The sequence below is a fragment of the Heliconius melpomene genome, chromosome 10 (genome assembly GCF_056956725.1).
Source record: "Heliconius melpomene rosina isolate 202511_hmr_F chromosome 10, ASM5695672v1, whole genome shotgun sequence".
Lineage (NCBI taxonomy): Eukaryota > Metazoa > Arthropoda > Insecta > Lepidoptera > Nymphalidae > Heliconius > Heliconius melpomene.
The window spans coordinates 17,526,947-17,549,399 of NC_140398.1; the positions used below are offsets into that span (position 1 = coordinate 17,526,947).

Here is a 22,453-nt window from a genome sequence, read left to right on the forward strand (position 1 = left end):
ACGTTACACTATTTTTCCAGTTACTCTCAACAAGCCCTTTCATTTGATACCCATATTATAGAAGTTCATGAAATATAACTATTCCGCCATCCTGAATGGTCCGCCATATTGTATTTAGAATGAAGTCACAAACCTTATCGTGCATTGTCATCCAAACCAATCGTGTATACAAAATTTCAGCTCAATCGTACGAACATACCTTTCATTATATGAAAGCACAAAAAACTTGAATCGGCACGATTCTATTGGATTTCAAGTGATGTCACATTATTTTTCTAATAGTTCTCGGCAAGATCTTTTATTTGATACCCATATTGCAGATGTGCATAAATAATAACTATTCCACCATCTTAGATGTTCCGCCATATTGGATTTAGTATAACGTCACATTATTTTTAGAGTTACGGTCAACGACCCATTTCATTTAATATGTATATTGTAGAAGTAGACCAAATAGATACTCGGCTATCTTCAATATCCTCCTTATGGGATTTAGAGTGACATCACATTATTTTTCGAGTTGCTCTCAACGAGTCCTTTCATTTGATACCCATATTGTAGAAGTACATTAAAAATAACAATTCCGCCATCTTGCATGGTCCGCCATATTACATTTAGAGTGAGGTCACATATTTTATCGTGCATTGTCATCCAAAGTAAACGTGTATACAAAATTTCAGCTCAATCGGTTGACGATATCTACTTCAAAATTGAGCTCTAAGATTTCACCCGAACCCACATACATACATTGCAAGTTAAATAAAAGCTTTTAAAAAGTGGGGTTGATTTCACTTGAAGAAAGGTATATATTTTAACATCTACGTAAGGACGTATGTTACACGCTATGCTAGGCTACCCACAAACTACGAGTTAACTCGCTATCCACATGCTAAAGAAATTAAAATTGAAAGTAAAGTTTCGCGTCAGACGAAATAATATTGAAAACGATAAATGTTTACTGATCATTTAACATGAAGGAATGCGGGGTTTCTATAAATAGTACCTGCTAATATTAGAAATACCTGCCCACGTTGTAACCCACGATACTTCACGATCTGTCTTGCATAGATTGGTAGGTAGAGAAAACGTGTTATCGTGATTCTATCTTTCTCTTATTTTCTCCCAGATTTAAGACATTGCTACGCAAAGGGCAGAACCCTACGCCCTAAGTCGTAAAACGGAGAGATAAAAATAAAATTAACATCAATCAACCATCAATCAATGGACGAAGTAACATAGATTTTCGCCTGTACTGCGGATGAACACTCGTTTACATTTTTAAGAATAAGAAGTGCCTCCTGCCAATCTTGTTGCCAAGAAATAATAAATGTAAAATTTTCCAATATATTATTGGCAACGATCAGTCATACTGTGGTCGCTCATTAAAAAGTTTAAAGCGCCGGCGCTCTCCGGATTATTGAAATTCATAGATTGTAACATACAGACGGATCGATATTCGTCGACCCTTTGATAAAGGTCATATAAAAATCGTTTTTGAAGTTAACAAATCGTTTTTTGTAGTCTTAGCTGGCGAACAAAGCAGAAACAACTAAGTGCTTATTTTTTTTTAAAAGCTCTAAGCTTACAGTTTCCCCTCAATAGAATCCACTATTTTTTTTTTCAATCTTAAATTACAATTATATATATTTTATGAGAATCTTGTTATGTTATTGCATAAATTTAAGCTTGGAGTCCGCCATGATTTGGAGGCAAAAGGCCGTGATTGTAAACGCGACGGGAAGAAGGGGCAAAACAGTACTCTTCATCTTCTACTCTACTTTTAAACACTAATTAAAAACAAAAAAATGAAAATGTATTTTTGTCGGAACTAAATTTAGAATCAAAGAAATAAATTAGTTACAGTTATCGATATATAACATCGGTTACATACATGTTTCACAGAATCGCGTATTATTTGAACTGAGTGCCGTTCCTGAACTAGTTAACTAATAATAAATCTGCTCAAAATACTGCTATTTTGTAACTTATTGACCTTTTTGTATAACGTTGTTTTATGTTTTGTCTGGAAGTTAATACTGGAGATTACAATTGGTGTTAAAAGCGTAAATTCTTAAAAATATTAAGAATTTACGTAGCTTTTGTATCTGAATAACATAAGGTGAACAGAAGAAACAGACTTCTATATCACTCCGTCTATTTAAGACATTAAGAAACCCAATTCGTTGCTATCGAGACCGAATACGAATATTATCCAGCGTGCATGCTCTGATTTTCGGTAAACTGCGCTACGATAACGATTCAACTTGTGTGTGTGTGTGTGTGTAAAAAATGTATGTAAAGTTGAGATTCGCCTTATGTACCTGGTATCTAAAACCGTATTATGACTTCAGTAAACTGATAATGAATGAGTTTAAATATATTTTGAATATCTTTTTTATAGAAGTTACATAGTAGGGTAGGCACAGAGAACCTGAGAACCTAGGGCTGTCACTCCGTTCCCAACTTTCTGCCGAATCCATGAGACATTGTATGCTTAGTGGCGGAACTTTTCTCCTGAGAGAAAATCGAACCCACATCCTTTTGCATTCACAGCATCCTAAGAATACTTTATGAATATTTAGCTCACGCTATAAATCCATAAGCAAATTAAGACAAACGCGACCGTAAGATTTTTATATGTCACATTATTTACTCCTGTCGTACAAGAAATATGTAACCTGAAATAAGAAAATAAAATTATACGTTTATTTTGGTGGTTTTCTCAGAAGTACTACACCTGAGAAATTCCAAAATCTTTTTATTTTAGTAAATTTTATACTTGATTTTTAAATAGATCTTTAGAATTTTATTATATGTAAGGCTATCGTAGTTCTCTGGTAAGACGATAAAGCGTGGCTTCCATTTTAAGCTATTCTTACGTGGCTTGTAATTTTTTTGCTCATTTCCAAAATAAAAAGCAACTCAATGTGTAGTGGAACTGTAAAGTTGAATATGTCTGTAGGAATGTAAGCGTCTACTTAAAAACAGACAAAACACTATTTTCGTAGCACATTCTACGAAATATTCGAACTATTTCCGGAGTTATCTGATTTTAAATTTTTGTATTCGAACATATAGGTACACATTACTATTATATACTATACATTTTTTTTGTAGCTGTTTCCTGTACATAGGCATCAGGGCAGACAGAGGGAACTTGGGAACCTCGTGTTAAGACAGTCCATACCCATTAAGACACTTCTGTTTCCCACTTTGCGCAATTAAAGTATTTAATATTTCGGTCTCCCAGTGAAGTGAAGTGAACCCACAATCGCCGTGTTTACAATCTCTTTCTTGTGCCCCTGCGCCGCGACGGTCTACACGCGACTACACTATATGTCCCTACATCTATATTTTTTACAAGCCTCAGGTAGCCTCAGGTAACGCTACGGTCCTTGCATATTACTTTCCTTGTCCACTGTCAGCAACCTCTTATATGTTACACGACGATACTGTTTTGGAAGGTCAGTCGAGGTACCCCTCTCGAGGTGCCTCTTTTACTACAAAATAACGTAGAAATGCACAGCCCATTTTTATTTAAATAAACATACAGTATTGTACAGATAAAAAATATTAGGATGGGGAGACAAATTCATATATACTTAAATATTTTTTTGGAATATTATTCTCAGCTCGAAGGCTGTAGGACTAATTTAGAAAATAAAATGTTGTTTACAGTTGCCAAGTTGTCACTGTAAAATGTACCCTCAGTACGAACGACGCCATAAAGCTTCGTGAATGCAACATAACTCTACTAAACGATGTATGAAATTGCGGAAAGCATAATGCGAATTGCACTGAGTCTATCTTTTTGAGTGACTAATCACTCGGTTATTTACAATATGTACATTTATGTAGAATGATTGTATAGGAAAGGTAGGAAGAGACAACCTGGGAGCCTAGTTTTGAGACACATGCGTTCCCAAATTTCCCCTGAATTCTGGAGTCATATTGTGTGTGGCGGAACTCAACGCTGCGTTTGACTTTACCAGAGCCAGGAAATAATAAGATGTGCCATTACCTTCCTTTAGATAATATCATCTGCCTGGAAAAATACAGCACTGCGTCCCATTTTCCAAAGCGTACCTGTTATGGTGGGCGGAAGGTGTGTGTGATCAATGCGGTGAATACGTGAACAACATAGATTAATAGATACGTACTTAAATTTTATATTTTAATGACAAATAACGTTAGTTTTTCTGTGAATAAAATATACACAAACAAAGTATAGGTATTGAAAATAAAAATATAATAGTTTAAATTATGTAATGACAATAAAAGATATATATTTTAAAACATTTTAAATATCACTTTCAAACGGAATTAAAAAAAAATTGTATTAAATTTTTGTAGATAATCTACTACAACAAATACACTCGAATAAAGAGTTAATGTAATTTCCTTAAAAGACTTACAAACCGGGACCGTCAAAACCAACTACTTAATGTTAAAACTAATTCATCATTTAATGTTCTCCTTGTTATTATTATGATGAATGGTTATATCTTAAAGGGTTGTAGTATATACGCCCCCGTTCATGTAAAACCGACTTGGATTCAGCCCAATTTGACGCTAAGAATCGACATTGCGTTTGACAAAATCATTTATATACTGACAGTTAGCAGAAAGCTTATACATGTATCAAATTTTTCACCAGTAATGAAATCCGTTTTCCATTTATCTTAGAATAACAATTACAGAGTCAAGTAACGAGAACGCTGTTGCGCAGCAGGGCAGTGTTTGTATAAATGTGAGGTCGTGGGTTCGATTTAGCAAGGTAAAGTGCGCCGTCGACTTACCCCGCTTAACACGCAATTTGAAAATTAATCTTTTTTAGTATCTTGTTGTATTGGCCTTTTATTTATCACTTTTTATTAAAAAAATATATAGATATGCAATTATTTTTTAAACTTTACTATTGTTTCCGGAAAATAACATGAGCAAAGGGCACTCCATTTACCACTTCTCGTCAAATTTTCAAGACATTGTACTTTGAGTGAAGAAACAAAGCAGCGCGCAGCTTGTTACCAGAACGGGTAAATGCAATTTATTCCTATAAATTTTAATCGAACCCACAACCCTCGCGTACAAAGTCAGATCAGCACCGCAGCGCCACGACGATCTTTTATTTTTTTTTCATAAACCATTTTGCAGACAAGTTTGCAAACAATAAAACAAAAAAATATATAACTGACATTCTATATTCTAGGAAAGCTCTAAATAGGCGCACTAGATTTAAGTTTCTTTATTTGTAACTGGGTCTGCTCTCTTTGAAACGAGTCCAATTTGATAGATAATCTGACACAAAGACGTCTTTATAATTTACAAGCGCCTCAAACAAACATTATTTTTGACGTTTCAATTATTAAAAGAGTGTTTTGTGTTTTTTTTTTTCTTTTAACTCGCCGTTTATTTTGGTTAAAGTAATTTTCCTCAAGCTGTAATTGACAGCTGTCAGAGTGTGGGCTTTTCACCTTTATAGGAAAAGTTGAAAAACAAGCATTTTTTATTTTACAAAACGTGTAAGAGGAAAAGCTTGTAAATTTTGTTAATTATCAGGGAAGAATAATATTATTAATCAAATTTAGTCGTTTAAAAAAATAAGGCCATCATGGCGCAGCGCAGGGGCATCAGGATGTGACTGTAACCCGACGGATGTGGGTTCGATCTCCACTCTGGGGAATAAATTATTATTTATTATTAAATATTTTCATTTCTTGGCTCTGGCACCAAGGCAAAAATCCGGCGTTGAGTTACGTTACTCGAAACCCAATGCCACGAATTCCACGGCGGAAAGTCGAGAGCGGAGTGTCTTAACACTAGGATCCGTCTATCTACCCTGCTATATTCGAGACATCGTGACGCTAGAAAAAGAAAAATAAGACGCTATGTTTGACGTACCGACGTACTTACTACAATTTAAAGTACAAAGAATATGTCTGAACAAATTAAAACAACAGGTAATATGTATTTTCGTATATTCACAGGTAATAAAGGCATCATAATTTAAAAATATAACAAAATATGGGCAAAGCCAATAAACTTTAATACGTCCAAGATGTTGTCATATGTTTTTTTCTTTTAAAATTAAAAATACTGTCAATAACGTTTTTCACCCTTTTCCTGATGACGTGTTGATGTAAACAAACTGTCAGAATTACCTACGTGCTAAAATATAAATGTTTCAGCATCGTGGCGTAATTGAAAAGTGTCTCGCATGCAATAACTGTGGGTTCAAACTCAAGTCAGACATAAGATCCATTCAGAAAAATGCATTATTTAATTAGGATGGACATAATACAGCGTTGGGTTTCGTCACCTTATATGTACAATAACTATATCAAAATTAGGTACAAAATGCATAGGACAGTTCCTCTCAGCAGAACTGCCTTCCTAACCAGTGATTTATATTCCATCGCGTTGATTAAGGGAATATAAACCTACCACCGATCCGAATCAAAAGTGCTTGCAAAGGTTAAATTAGATAAACAGCATTTTGAAGTATTCAGAATTTTAAGATTGAGTACCGTTTTAAAGATTTTTAAACTATTAGTATATTCTGCATTTAGGAAAATAAATTCTTTTTTGGAAAACTTTTTATTTTCTTATATCTTTTTAATATTTATGTTTTCTAAAAAAATATTTTTCTTTCCTCGGAGTCTACTATTTTACCTGTTAAATATTCGAGATGATTCATAGCAGATACTAAAAATCGAATGATCAAGCAACTTTTTTACGAGCAACTAGCATTTTTCCTGTAAATGAAACCATTAAGCGATTCGACAAAATGTATTACAACATATTTTCATTTTGGGGAAAACAAGAAAGACATTTGTTTAAAAATTTCAGTAAATTGAAATGTTTTGCTATTTTACTGTGTAAGTAGGCGTTGTAATGATAAATCACATGATTATGTCCAAGCAAATACCCGGGGGAATGTATTCCCCTGAAAACTTCAGCATGTAACTATGACGTACTATAAATTAAGATTTTTTAAGAATTTACATAGTTACCTAGTTTTAGTGATTGGTAATGAAAAATATAAAACTGCTTTAAAAAAGCTTCACGTAACTAATAACAGAGTAGTTTATCATTAAGCTCTCTCTAGTTTCACCTGTCTGGCCAATAGTTGTTAAATGTTTACAAAAATTATTAATGTAAATTATATTTAAATGAAAATTCTATTATCTATCGCTTGACGCCAGGTAAAATGATTATATATAATAGTTATTAATAAGACCAATAGCTATATCGCCGACGCATAAAATTCCTTTCTCTGTATTTACAATGTGAGTCACATCCAAGTTTTTTTATACTGACACACGATGACAAAATGATAGACGTGAGTGACGACTGCTCTTTGGAAGGTATCCTCGACTTTGAACACGTTAAGGTTAATAGCAGTGCTAAGATCGTGCTATACCGGGATTGAATATTTAAAATTTATATAGGTATTTCTTATAATTTAAAACTCAGATGAACTTCAGATGAAGGGATGGTGTTTGACTGTGGACAGGATGATTGTGGGTTTATTTTTCTATTTTTACACTTAGCCCGTTCTTGTACGATACAGAGTGTGGTCGAGCTCTGCCACTTAATTGTCAATATTTTGTAAATGAGTTATTCAGTGGAGAACGGGGTGTTTCAATAGTAGGTTACTTCTTCCTACCTACCTAGATGTGGGATGAAACGTGAAACTAAAGTAAAGAAGATGGGAAGCGGGAAAACTGAGGGTCTCAACATTAAATGCCTTCTGTTTACCCCCGCTGTGAGAGCGTTGTGATAAAATACAAAAAAAAAATAACATTTTTATTGAAGTGATAATAGTTTTTTCTTTGAAATTTCCTGTTGTGGAAATGTGAAGGTTGTGTGCGCTTCTCTACGAGTCTACTCCTAGAATAGCGCAACACAACGCCGCATTTCTTTTTCAACTAACAAAGCCAGAAAGTTTCCTTCTATGAGTTCGAATTCACAACAATACTTTAGTTTAGACATTAACATATATTTTTTTGTTGTTGTAATTATACTATTGTTATATTTAACACATTTCATAATGTTTTTGTGTTATATTAGACAACTCTAAAGCGTGGCGAACTTTCTCGGCGCACAGGTATAGCGGAAAACAACTGTTTCAGAAATAGTCTTTCCCTCACGCTCGCTTAAACTTGAAGGTCCGGGTTGAGATGTAAATACTCAGTGCGCGGTCACTATGAGGCTACCTGCTTTTTTGTTTTATATTTATTTATTTTATTTTATTTTATCTGATGATTTATTTTAATTTGACCTAAAATAATCGTTAAAATTATGCTAAATTCTCATGTATAATAAGGTAAATAAAAAGAAGTTTGCCAATATGTTGAGAAGTTTTGTTCGCGTGTCTTGTATGGTACTTGTATGTAATAGATAAGAAAAATATACCAACCGATTTGAGTACCGCCTATTTGAAATCCACAATCTAGGGAATTGAATCGAACGTCGTGTACTCCACGACAGTTTCATTCTCAACAAGATATTATAAAACACTAATACATAAAAAATTGTGTTTAAAAAAGAACGCAAATAAATATAGTAATATTAAAATTTCAGATAGTTAAGTTATGATACGCAATGAAGAAAATGAATATTTTATTAGCTTTACAAAGCTCACCGTAAAGCTCAAAAAATATAAATCTCATAGCAGAGTAGGCAAAGGGAACCTAGGAACCTTGTATTAACATACTCAGTTGCCCATTAAGTCACTTTCGTTTCCCATTTTCCGTCAATTCTTGAGACATTGCGTGTTAACTAGTGGAACTCAACTCTGTGCTTTGCGTCGTTACCAGAGCGATGGAAATAAACCTATTAAATATTTCATTCCCCTGAGTGGGAATTATACCCACAACCGTCTCACGCTTGTGCCCCTACGTCTCGACGGTCTCTCGTTCTTATGAAAATAAATAATACAATAAAAGCTGTTATTGAAATTTCAATATTAATTTGTCTACTTCTCATAAACTAAGATAAAGTCTAAGCCTTTTTGAAATATTTATTGCGTTTTGGCTCTTCTATCAAATTAATTTTAAACAATGAAACATAAATATACACGTGTTACGATAAGTTTTGTTCCTTATACATACTTTATTTTAATATATAATATACAAGTAAATTGTGTGAGGCACAATATATGTTTTTTTTATTTTAACCAAACTAACTTACAATATTATTATTTACTATATTAGACTGTTGACTGTGTTTCACAAAGCTTATTTACGAACTTTATTTATTATCTATATTAAAATATTATCTGTGTTATAAAATTATGCATCATTCTTTAATTAGTTCAGAAAACAACAACACAGAAAAATTACATACTTTTAGGTTACGTTAACATTCGAATGTTTTCGTTTCAGAAGTGCGTAAGTCAAACACTTGGGTTTCATAATATTTGAAGTTTGCTTTTTATTTATTCACACTTGATCTTGACAGAAAACAGTAAATTCACATTTGGGATGTTTTTATTGTGAAATCGTGTCATATATTCTGCGTAAATAAATACGTCTCCTTTATGTTTATAAATAGCTTAACCGGAACAATATACGGCACACCGTCTGACGCTCTGAAGGTGCAAATCGATGCGCGCTGTAAATGTAAATCCCTGCGCTCAGACGCCGCCGCCACAGTCGCCTCGTAAGCTCCGCATCCGACGCACGCGCAACTCTACCGCGAATAGATCGATTTTATATATTTTTTTTTATAATAAAGCCGGCTTTACTTGAGTTTGTAAACAAATAATATGACGACGTGATCTCCTAACATCAACATGTCTTTCTGTAGAATAACAGGCCGCAGCAGAGGGCTGCCCAAGCCTAATTATTTTCCTCTTCTTGCCCCAATATCGCCAGCTGACGCAAAGAGATGTTGCAGAATAACCGGAAAATCATATGGATTACCTTCACATCATTACATTCCAGTACTACTAACAGCCAGATCTTCAAAAACTAAATGCAAAATTACAAATGTCTCGGGTGAACTCGGTCCGCATCATTATTCACCTGAAATTAATTATGGAAACCGAAAACATGAAATTTTACCAGACTACCGTTACATATTTCCGGTATTGGATGGCTCCACCGAAGCGCAAAGGGGGCTAATGGAAATGTTATTGACTAAGCAAGTGACAGATGACAAGCGATATGTATACACAGTGCAAGAACGCAGATGTAGTTTGGTTTTTTCAGCTCGTATGGAAGCTGCTGTGCGTGATGGTGACGTTAGAGACGTTATGCTAGCTAAAGATTCAGATACGGTTTTGATAAAAACTAAACAAGGTCGAAGTGTTTCAATGGATTTTAGAGATTTCACAGAAGATGTGGAAATATTTGAAGGTGAGGGACCAAATGCAGAGGTACTGAAGCAAAGAGAAATGGAAGAATTAGAAGAAAAAAAGAAAAAGAGAAAACGAGCAGCAGGTCTCTCATCAATGAAAAAGATTTTTGAAAATAAAGAAAAATTAGCAGAAGTGCAAGAGCTTGAAGAAGAAAAAATGCGTCAAGATCGTGTAGCAAAAAAGGCTAAACTGGAAGAAACTAAGCATGAAAAACATGATATTAAAAGTTTTTTTTGTAATAACTTTGATCTTAATCATATGCGTTCTAAGTCAAGTATTGTAATGTGTAGTGGGGAATGGAGAGACCAGATGCATCCGCTTATTGAATCTTGGGACTGGGATTTATTTGAAAAAGAGAAAACCATTGACAACTTTGTACAAAAAGTGACAAAATTACCTTCACCATTGAAAATAACCCCTTACCATTGTGATACAGAAATATATGAAGTGGATAAAAATATTAGTGATGTGTCCATTCCTCTTGAAAACGTGCCATGTGTTAATCCTCTAAAACCAGTTAAAGCCAAACCTTCTGAAGCCATTCTTAATGCTTTAGCAGAACTATCTACAGAGCGGCTAATAGAAACTTCAAATGTTGCAGAAAAGTTATTAGAAAGTGATAAAATTGATATGCTTCCTTCAATTATCAATGTGTCTGAATTAGTTAAAAATATTAAAAAGGGAAAAAGAGAGCGTGTCGCTAAGATATCTGGACTTACTTTAGACATAGACAAAGCAAAGAAGTTTATTCCAGGTCAACATATCAACACTCCTCAAGGTCCAGTTTTTGTACCAGGACAGACAGTAGAAACGCCAGCGGGACCTATATTTATTCCAGGACTCACAGTAAATACTCCAGCTGGTCCTGGCCTAATACCAGGACATATTTTAGGTAATGAAAATGAACCATTCTTTGTAGCTGGTCAGACATTACAAACAGCAAATGGAAAAGAATTTGTTAGTGGACAGATTATTAAACAAAAAGATGAATCATATAGATTCGCTGAGGGCCAGACTGTCATATCTGAGGAAGGTTTGAAATTTGTACCGGGAAAAGTAATAAATAATGGATTAGAAGACATATTTGTACCAGGTCAAACAATTATGACTCCAGATGGTGTACAGTTTATTCCTGGGCAAACATTTACAGAAAAAGATAACATAATTTTCACACCTGGTCAAAACGCCAAAATAAACAATGAGTGGCAATTTGTGCCAGGTCAAGTTGTGAATAATGATGATGAATTACATTTTGTCCCGGGAGCTACATTAGCAACGCCAAATGGTCTGAAATTTGTGCCTGGTCAAACAGTTGCAATTGATGGAGAAACAATATTTGTTCCAGGCATTTCAAGGATGGCTGAGGCAGGCTTAGAGTTTATTCCTGGTACTACAGTAGATACAATAGATGGATCTAAATTTATTGAAGGACAGATTGTTAATTCTTCAAGTGGTGAAAAATTCTTACCGGGTAAATCAATTATTCAAGCAAATGGCCATGTTGAATTTTCTATAGCAAAATCTGTGGAAGATATTGCTTTTACTGAAGGATCTCCGACGGGGTTGCCTATAGACATAAAAACTAGTTCACTATCAGAAGAATCTTTATATGTTTTTGGTCATATGGTTCAGACAGCAAAAGGTATCGAATTTTATCCAGGGCCTAGAATACCCAATTTAGAAGGAAAAGTCGTACCTGGTCGGCTAGTTAAAAACGAAGCTAATCAATCTCGTTTCGTTCCGGGAATGATGGTAGAAGGTATATTTGTACCCGGTCAAATTGTTTATACGGAAAACGGTGAGCAATTTGTTCCTGGTCAAGTTGTTGATACAGTTGATGGCCCGAAATTTGTTCCTGGTCAAGTGGTTAATACAAAAAGTGGGCCTAAATTTGTTCCTGGGCAAACAATACATACAATAGATGGACCTCGTTTTGTACCCGGTCAAATTATAGAAACGAAGGCAGGACCTACATTTATTCCAGGTCAAGTAATTTCAACAGAAGATGAAGGTTCTAGGTTTGTGCCTGGTCAAGTAGTGGATACTGAGGAAGGACCAAGATTCGTTCCTGGCAGAGTTATTGAGACAGACGATCATGGGGTGACTTTTGTACCCGGTCAAATAGTCCAAACACCGGAAGGACTTAAATTTGTAGCTCCTGATCTTATTGAAGGCGAGGAAGGCTTAGAATTCTCTGTTCAAAGTTTTGTCGTTACACCTGAAGAGTTAAAACTTTTAAAAGTTAAAACTAACCCAAATGATACAACATCAACTAAAGGTGAATTAACTATTGACACTAAAATGCTTCGGCAACTTTCCGAAGCCGGTATGTCAATTGGACGGCAAGTCCCAGCTGACTTACCAGCTATCAATGTTATATTAAATCAAACGAAAAATGTTGAAACTCTAAAGGCATTTGTAACAGATTTTGGCTTAAAAGATGAAGTCGCCAATCAATTAATGGATGTTATCACATCTATCATCGAAATGAGTGCTCATTTAAAAACTGAAATGAATATAAGCAATAAAGAAAATGGTCTAGTATTTGATGGAAGAAAGGGAAGACCAAACAAAAAAAAAATAAACGAAATAAATTATTTGGATCATACACTAGATAAAGAGGAATGTGCTCATCAGGAAAAAGTAAAAAATTCAATCGCCGCAGCTGTGCTTGCAGCTTTAGTGACAGCAGAACAATTTGAAGAAATTAATAATAATAATGGAAGAGAAAAATATCATCATATACTAAAATCTATTGACACTATTTTAGGAAAAGCAATTGACAAAGATCTAGTTTCTGCTATGTATAAAATTCTCCAAACTGAAGAAAATAAAGAAGTTCTTAGAGAAGAAATACTTGAAAATTCCACCACTCCTAAAATAGAATTAATCAAAATTGCGTTAAATAGTGCAATAAACAAACATTCCTATACTGAAGATCAAGTAATTGATAAATTTGGTGACTTTCTATGTAAAGAAAGTGAAATTTTGGGTCCTGCTTTCAAAAAAATGTCCAGAAATGATCCTAGCTTATTACAACACGTCTTAAATCACATTTCTGAATCTGTTTCATTCATTAAAACGGATAATGAAGCTGCTGAAACATTGCAGAAAGTAATCGTCACAGCAATACAAGAAACTAGTAGCAAAACATTAGAGACAGTCTTGGAAGGATCTGATAAGGAAATGGTAAGAGAAATAATCCTGCAATCTGCTGGTCTTGCCAGAGTTTTAGGGATGAGTGAAGTAGCTAGAAATTTACTATCTGCACTGAATAATGAACATAGTTTCGATAAAATTTCTGAGGACGAGATGAGCATGAATATTCTAAAGAGATTAACGGTGATGAGATCACTGGCTGAAGAATCCCCTAGCTTACATTCAGCATTGCACAAGCTCGAAACCGATCCAGAGCTAGCTCGTACAGATCCCAAATTAAGAGATTTGGTACGAGAGAGCGCATCTCTAATGATCATTCCAGAAGAGCCACCGCTTATGACCTCAGCAGATGTTCCATTGAGCTTACTTCAACCTGAAAATAGTCTAGCAATGGAAGATTTTCTATTTCAACGAAAGAAGCATCCTGGGGCCTTATTAATTATGAAGAAAGGTTTACAGGCAGTTGTTCCAAGAGAAGCAAGCCGTGCTGTATTGACTGGTCAAGTAGCCTACACAGTCTTAGACGAAAGTGGCATAAGACATTTTGAACCATTACACGTATTCTCCGCGCTTAATTTAAGCCAACCTACAGCACACCGATTCAGTATGTACAGTTGTCCTGTATTGGACGACAACGACGAAGACCTTCAAACTTTTACAGGATACTGCAACATAAGTAACAGTCAGAGGATAACCAAATATGGCGGATTGAACAGGAAATATAGTGGAGTATTATTAGATAGAGAAAACACTAGATCTAGAATGAGTAGCTTGAAAAATACACCCAGCTACGACAGATATAGCTCAAGATCGCTCTCTAGATCACGGTCTACGTGTAGCAGAAGTCCGTCAAAGGTAATGGTAAAAAAATTACTTAAAACTTAATAATTGAAATTCATGACATAATCATATCGTATTTTGTATTTCCTTATGATATGGCATTAAAACTGTACTTGTATTTTAGTAATTATAATACCAATTTAGTGAAATTAAACATCTAATTCCTTAATTCTTGTTTCAGGTAGACGACGTGGTGGTGGCCACCGCTGATTATACAGCGGCGGCAGATGATGAGATCTCAGTGAAAGCTGGAGATATTGTCGAGGTTCTCGATACTAAATCCGGTGTCGGATCCAAGTAAGTACATCACTTTCATATTGCACTATATCCTTTAGAATAGACTTTACAAGATAACCTCAGTCATTACTGTTAGGCAGTGTTGGGACAGCTGTGCCCTAATTAAAATATACTTAATAAATCTATACTTATAGAATCCTGAGGCTACAAGCTTGTAAACTGACCAAGAATAACTTACATCCTTGTACACAACATTTCATACATTGTAACGCACACTCATCATACACTCACACAAATATAACACAAAATTGAAACACCTTCCTTAAATTTATAAATACATAACTATGTAAAAACCTTTTCTTTTTTAATCTTTTATAATAATACCGACATATGGAAACACATTTTTATAAATAACCGTATGAATAATCCACGGGAACTGGTTATTAGGAACAAATGCAAATGAAATAAATTTTAACTTTTATATTTTTTATCTCCCCGTTTTTATGCCTTATGTCAGGTAAACAAAAATCGTTTATCTGTAAACCACTTCGTTTTTACTTTCTTTTAATTATAAAAACATTGCAAAGTTTGTCGATTTAAACCAGGCAAATGAAAATCTCTTAAATATGTGTAAATACTACTCCTGTTGAAATTTGATCAAACCACCATCGCGATAACATTCAGATTAGATGATTGTCTTTACCTATGGGCCAAATATAGAATTTTTATTCAAGATCTTGAATAAAAAAAATATAAACTTTCCTAGTGTAGAGCCGTACGTTTCTCTCCTATTGATTGATATGATATTCTGTTTTGACAAGCGCTTAAATTGCCAGAAAATGTGAAATTTTCAATTAAATTGAATGTCCTAAATACACTTGCCTGTATATGTAACCCAGATGTAAATAGAAATTGTATGGAATGCATTTTATTAACGCGGATGCGCTGGACACCGATATGCTATATATTTAGACTAGAGAGTTCGATGCACCATTACGTAACTTTCGCACTATGAACCACGTTTGTATTACACGGGTTAAATTTTAACACTCTATAATTAAATTAGAATAACCTATATAGAATAAAAATATATTAAATTATTATAACGCGTATAATTAAAATAACCACGTAAAACAAGAACTTATCATAGAAATAACCTCCTTCTATTCCCATATCATTAATAAGCATCATCATTAAAAAATAATAATAATAATTACAACCACCTGTCATCATGCCACTCAATCATTTATCATGATGACGTAATGAAAGAAAATTATTGATGCAGGTACAGAGGCCGTGTGTATAGATACGAGAATCATTTCTTCCAATCCAGGGGTTCCTCACTTGACTATGTGTTTAGTGTTCCCACATATAAAATGTATTATTATTGATCATTAAAATGATATAAGAAGATATGAGAAGACAGAAGAGGCTATCATTGTATATATCTTGCTTTCAACGGAAAATTTATGTTGTATTAATGTAAAAAGCCACAAAAATTGCATATTTTTAGTTTTTGACTAGGCATTGGCTGAAATTATACAGCCGAATATTGTTTCTACTTTAAAAATATGCACTTAGCTGGCAGTAAATGTTGTTATTGATGTTTACGTTGTGATAACTATCATTTTGTATATCATTTAGAGTGTAACGCGTGCTTTATCATTATCAAATGTATCACATAACAGACTGCACCCAGATGTATGTATCTAATAAAGACAATTAAAGTTTTGGAGTTTCTTTTTGACTCTGTTGATAGGTTAATCAAAGGTTACTTTCTGATATAATTATGATTATAATTAAATTATAATTAAATAAATAGGCTGTTAATCACAGTAGTCAGAACGTGTAGATTGTTTAATTTTGCTTAAAAAATATAAATGATATATTAAAATAAAAAATAAGCTATATTATTCTAAAGTCAATTTGGAGTAATATTGTTATTTATAAAACAATTGTATTATTAAGATCTTTACAAGGAAATAGTATTCAAAAAAATTAGTGAATTTATTTTGAAGTATAAAAGAATATGTAGAGAGAACCTTAACTATATATAATGAGTGAGTCATTATACATTCCTTATTCGTCCTTTTAGGATAGAGTTATCTTTTTTTACAATTATCAGGCACCGCTATTTTAATAATTAAAGTAAAAATAACAAACTATATGAGTTTTATATTATACTCATACAAAAATAATTTGTAAAATACATTGTGAAGCGTTTCTTCTTTACGACATATTTTCTATAGCACACCTGTTTAAAATTATAGACGTGTAAACGACAATATAAAAATAACTTTATTCTTTTATTTATGAAAGTGCGTTAGAATCAAAACAAAATCAGTTTAAATCAAAATGATATATTTTGATTTAAACTGATATATTGATATCATTTAATTTTAAAATTTGTAACTGTTGCTGAATAGATTGACAGAATGTAGTGAAAATATACTGTTCTCTAACTTATGCCCTCTATCTATACTGTCTATAGAATAACGTAATCCAACATTACGTCTAGGAAATAAACAACAGGGTAGACAAAAATAATCTATAGGTAAGATAAGTTAGGAAATATTTAATAATATACACAACTCTGTGTGAAAATCGCAAATTACTAATATGATATAAAACAAATATGGTTTATGTATATATGTATGTTAGTATGTAAATATAGTAGAATAAAGACAATATGTATAAATATTTTTTCTTCTAAATATCAAACATAATTAAATGAAAAAAACATTGTATATATTTTCCTTACCTTAAAACATAAAAAAATTAGAAATAATACATCAAGCATTTTAAATTAAAAATTACGAAACGCTATATTTCAAAAAGAAAATATTTAGTGTCATTTAAAATATGAATTGCGTACAGGAAAACTAACATACATACGTACAACAGACCACAAGTCACTGGCTCTAAGCCAATTCAGAGAAAGGTAGTTCTTAGAAACATAAATTAGTTTACACAGACACTTAGATACAGGTATTTATTATGATGAATCAAGTTTTTTTTGGGTTATTTAGTATAACATTTATTTGATCAAAAAAATGTTTGAATCATCTCATTAAGGAGGTCAAGAAAATTTTGATTTTTGGCTCTCTATGAAGCGTGAAGAATATATAAATCTTTAGGTACTTGATTGAAGTATAGCTTCAATCTGTATCCCGCATAGAGCAGGAAAGGTAGCGGCATTCTAATGTTATAACACTCCGTTCCCTACGCATTGTAACATTTACGAGACGCATGTATCGTTGTTTTGTTATCGGAGGGAAGAAATGATAATTAACCCGAGTGCAAATTGAACCATAAACCATATAAAAAAATATAATTTGATAAATAATGAAAAATATTTTATTATTTATTATTACTTTTTAGTATTTTCTGTGCTCTGCTAAGTAGGGAGAAGGAGGTCAGTAATGTACATATTACTAGATTCTATTTATACCTTATACAAGATTGCAAAATATACAGCCTTAGTTTGTCATAAAAATATATTTCTTTCCTGAAATTATCTGAATTATTATGTTTCATAAAAAAGTATAGAAAAAAGAGGAAAAGAGCATTTTAAATCTTAGACTCATAATCCTATTTATTCTATAGAAAATAAAAAAATACATTTCCATTTGTCCATTAATTCCATTGAAATTTTCATGAAATCATTAAGTGTCCATAATGTTACAGTCATTTGTATACGGTACTACAATAAAATATTTAGAAAAAAGAAAACAATATCATATACTGTTATATTTTTTTACTGATATTTCATGTAGTTATTATATAGGTAACAGAATAATGATTGTTATATATAAATAGGATGCCAGGTAATTGACCTACTTGCTCTTTGAAGTTTAGAAATACACTTCCTCTACAGAACAAACTCCATTAAACTATAATTGCTGACTTCTAGCTACAGCGACGGATACTATATGAAAGCTAAAAATATATAATAGTCACTTTATTCGAATACAAACTGTAATATCATAACTCGAAGGTAAAATGTATTCCTAATTATATTGACAGAAAATTCAAAATGTTGGTATTTTTAAGTAAAATTGTGATAGTATGAAGGAGCGTGCTCTGTTCTAATTTTGGTCCATTGAGACATGAAAGAATAATGAAAAATATGAACAATATATCTTTTGTAATGATGATAGTAAATGATAGGAAATGAAAGGGAGATAACTTAAAATACGGTATCGATATTACTTGAGAATCTATCTTGTATACAGAGTATTAGAACACTAAGCACATGGATGAAAAAGTTGACGATTGTATTAAAGGACAGAGGGAACGTAGCGGTCGGCGTTCTGCCTGTTAAACCTGCTAGAGATAAGTTAATAAACATATTATATGTTGTACGTAAATGTAAAAAATTGAGGCTTTCGTGGCGCACTGAACAGCGTCTGTAAGCGCGACGGTTTTTGGGTTCGATTCCTTCTGAGGGGAATAAATTATTTTCATATCCTCGTTTTTGTAACAAGCCAAAGCACTGCCCTGAGTTCTGCCACTCTGTTAAGTGAGAAAATTCGAAAATTGAGAGGAAAGTGAACAACAGAGTGATTTGACAAAAAAAGACTGTTCATGTAAAAGGCACGTGGACTTTCCAGGTCGTATATGAAGTAGTCGACGACTGGATTGAAAGAAAAAAAGATTTTATGCCTGTAAAGTGTGCCAGAGATAATGCATCAAAATAATAAAAATATATGTTTTATATACCAATATAAAATGAAAATACACAACACATGTCAATTAGTATGATTTTGACGTGATAGAAATGGAATGGAAAGTCCAAACTTTTATTATTAACCCAAATAACGTTTGAAGACATCTGTTCCTAAGCTATATATTTTGATGTATGTGGAAATCGACACAATGACATCTAGTGAACAGCTAACAGGCGCGCCGGGGTGCTGGAGCCGGTGGAAAGTGTGCCGCGCTGACGTCACCACGCGCTTATAGACCAACCTGAAATAGCATGATGAAACTTTACTGTGAAGTTAGTGTGCAACTTTGTCGGGGATGGATGGTTTTTAGTATTAATATTAGATATTAACTAGCGTTTACTTGCGGCTTTGCTTGTCAAATGGAAGTAACTAAACGTATGCAACACGCAACAGAAGCTACTAAGCTCAAGCGTTTTTAATATATTTTTTAATTATCATTGTCCCTATTAGTCATAGCGTCGGTAATCTATATATATAAAAGGACTTGTCCTCACTGACTGAGGTAAGACGCACGCACAGCCGTAACCGCTGTGCGTAGAAACGTTAAATTTGGACAGAAGTTTACTTTCGTAATCTGGACATCCACTAAGAAGGGATTTTGAAAAAATTTAACCCTAAAGGGGTGAAATAGGGGTTCAAAGTTTGTATGGAAAAAATTTTAAATCGACACCGATTTTTATAAAATTTGAAATTTAGATTTTTAAAAGTATTTAATTGAACACATGTTTCATCGTTTTCTAAAATTCTCCCCCTAAGGGTGCAAATAAGGGGTTGAAAGTTTATATGGGAAAATCTTTAAATCGCCACCGATTTAAATAAAATTTGAAATTTAGACTCTTAAAAATATTTCATTGAATACTGACTAATGTTTCATGGGTTATTAGAACTCACCCTTAAATACGCAAGCGAAGCTGCGCGCGTCCGCTAGTGTAATAATATTTATCCTTCCTTTATAAATGAAGTATGTAATACAAAATAATTTTTCAATTAGTGCAAGTGCATTTCAACCAAACAAATTTATCCACGTTATAATATTAGTATATTTACGCTAACTAGTAGATTCAAAAATATGCTAATGGGTGCAATAATTATTATTTATTTCTACATTTTAGACACGACATGTGTTTTTGGACAGTTATGTCTCTTTGATTATGTTTTTTACACGGAAATTTCTTGAAATCGAACACATAATCATTACCTTCCTAGTTATTTCATTCCCAAATATGCCACAAACTTCGTCTTTTAATATTACAAGACGTGTTGATTGATTTATTATAGGCAATGAATATATCTTGAGTCATAGGAAGTAGGTAAAGCTAAGCTGAACAAGTCCCGCCATGTCACTGTCGGTCCATCACGTCGACGTGGTGCTGAGTGCCAAGAAATTCAGGAAGCAGCGTTTGACCTTATTCAGAGAAAACTAAAATAATATGGCCAATTATATATTTGCTCGATTTGAATTTAACTTTGTTATATTATCTACAGCTTCATGCTTATTTATGTATACAGTAGAGTAGGCGAAAGGAACCTAGTTTTAACATACTCCGTGTGCGTGAAATGTGGCCGAATTCAAAGCCACTATTTATCTCAACAGAGTGAGGAATCATTAATTTTTCCTAGCAGGAATCAAACCCACAGCCGTTGCATTAACAATCAGATAGTGTTCTGCTGATTTCGTCCTGATTCAAGGCATTGTTTGTTGGATGGGGAAATTACGTTCTCGTACACAAGGGAAAAAAGTGTGAAGCCGCACTTTGTCTAAATTTTTATTTAAGATATAGTACATTTTTAGATTTACGCTTTATCCCGTACACAGCAAGGCAGGCAGAGGGATCCTAGTGTTATGACACTTCGTCCTTCATTTTCCACCGAATTATGGAGGCATTGGATGTTGAGTGGTGGAACTGACCAGAGCGAAGACAATAGAAATATTAAATATTTGATTTCTTCGAGTGGGAATCGAACCCACAACCTGTCGCCTTACGGTTATTCGCTAGTGTCACGACTGGCAGATACAGTACATTTAAAAAAAAATACCAAGAACCGTACCTACTTCATAATCTCTTCAGTTTATATTCGTACTGAAATCTGAAGCGGACCCTGACATTGAGGCGTCAGCCACTGTCGCGTGTGATTGATGCCGTGATATATATCACACGCAGGAAACTAAACTACCGTTCATCTATTTTTATTTACTTTGAGAATTATAGCTGTTTCTTAACTCTTATTAGTGTTAAGGACGCTAAAGTAGCAAATTTTGTTAAACTATTTGATTGGGAGTTCAAATTTACACAAAAATATACATACTTATATATTCCTAAAATATTTTAGTCGTAAAAGAAAGCCATTGTGGCGCAGCGGTACACTGTCTGACAGTACACGCGATGGTTTAGTGTTCTATTCTATTTCTTGAATGTATTTTTGAAAAATCAAGTAACGTAAAATATTGTATTTTCGAAAGTTTTTATACATTATTTAAATTACATTTAACACATACAATATAAACACAAAAAACAATTGAAAACGGTACAATAAAGACGAAATCCCTTTCCATATATTAAAATATCCCAATCTCCCAGGAACCCTGACCCCGACACCAGTCTGAACGTGGAAGCCGAACTCCTCGACACCTCTGCTGCCAAACACAAGATTGCTGTTCGACCGAAGAAAAATCACCCCAAAAAAAGAAAGATTGCTTCAAATGAAAGGTAAGACAAAAAAAATACCTTACTTTATCTTATCCTGTTGCTATATTTTTACTTTCCCTATCTTAGTTTAACTTCTCTATTACACTGCACTCAATCTTACTCTATCTGTTACTCTTGTTACTCTTATTTTCTTCTAATCAATTTTTTTAGACAGAAACCGAATGTCCGCCCAATATTCGAGTCTTTGCGTGTTGAGTGGCAAAGTTCAACGCCGTGCTTTGTCTTTTTACCAGAGCTAGAAAATGAAAAACACTCATTCTCCCGGAATACCAATCCACAACCGTCACGTTACAGGCACACGCTGTTTCACTGTGCTACAACGGTCGCTACCTTTGTCGAATTTAGATTTCTTAACTCTAATTTTATTATTGTGCTTCCTTTACTTATGTATAAAAAACTATTAATCTAAATGT

At 33.5% G+C, this 22,453-nt stretch overlaps 1 protein-coding gene across 5 annotated transcripts in view; it reads left to right on the forward strand.

The window, feature by feature from the left end:
• Positions 1–9,660: 9,660 nt before the first annotated feature.
• Obsc (Obscurin) overlaps positions 9,661–22,453 on the forward strand; it is a 74,017-nt gene continuing 61,224 nt past the window's right edge. For 3 of the 5 annotated variants that reach the window (XM_085192172.1, XM_085192174.1, XM_085192173.1), the window contains exons 1-3: positions 9,661–14,380; positions 14,547–14,662; positions 21,912–22,040. In XM_085192172.1, coding sequence (XP_085048298.1) covers positions 9,800–14,380; positions 14,547–14,662; positions 21,912–22,040 — 4,826 coding nt within the window. In that variant the 5' untranslated portion in view covers positions 9,661–9,799. The remainder of the gene's footprint in view (positions 14,381–14,546; positions 14,663–21,911; positions 22,041–22,453) is intronic. The other 2 variants (XM_085192175.1, XM_085192176.1) reach the window with 1 other exon arrangement.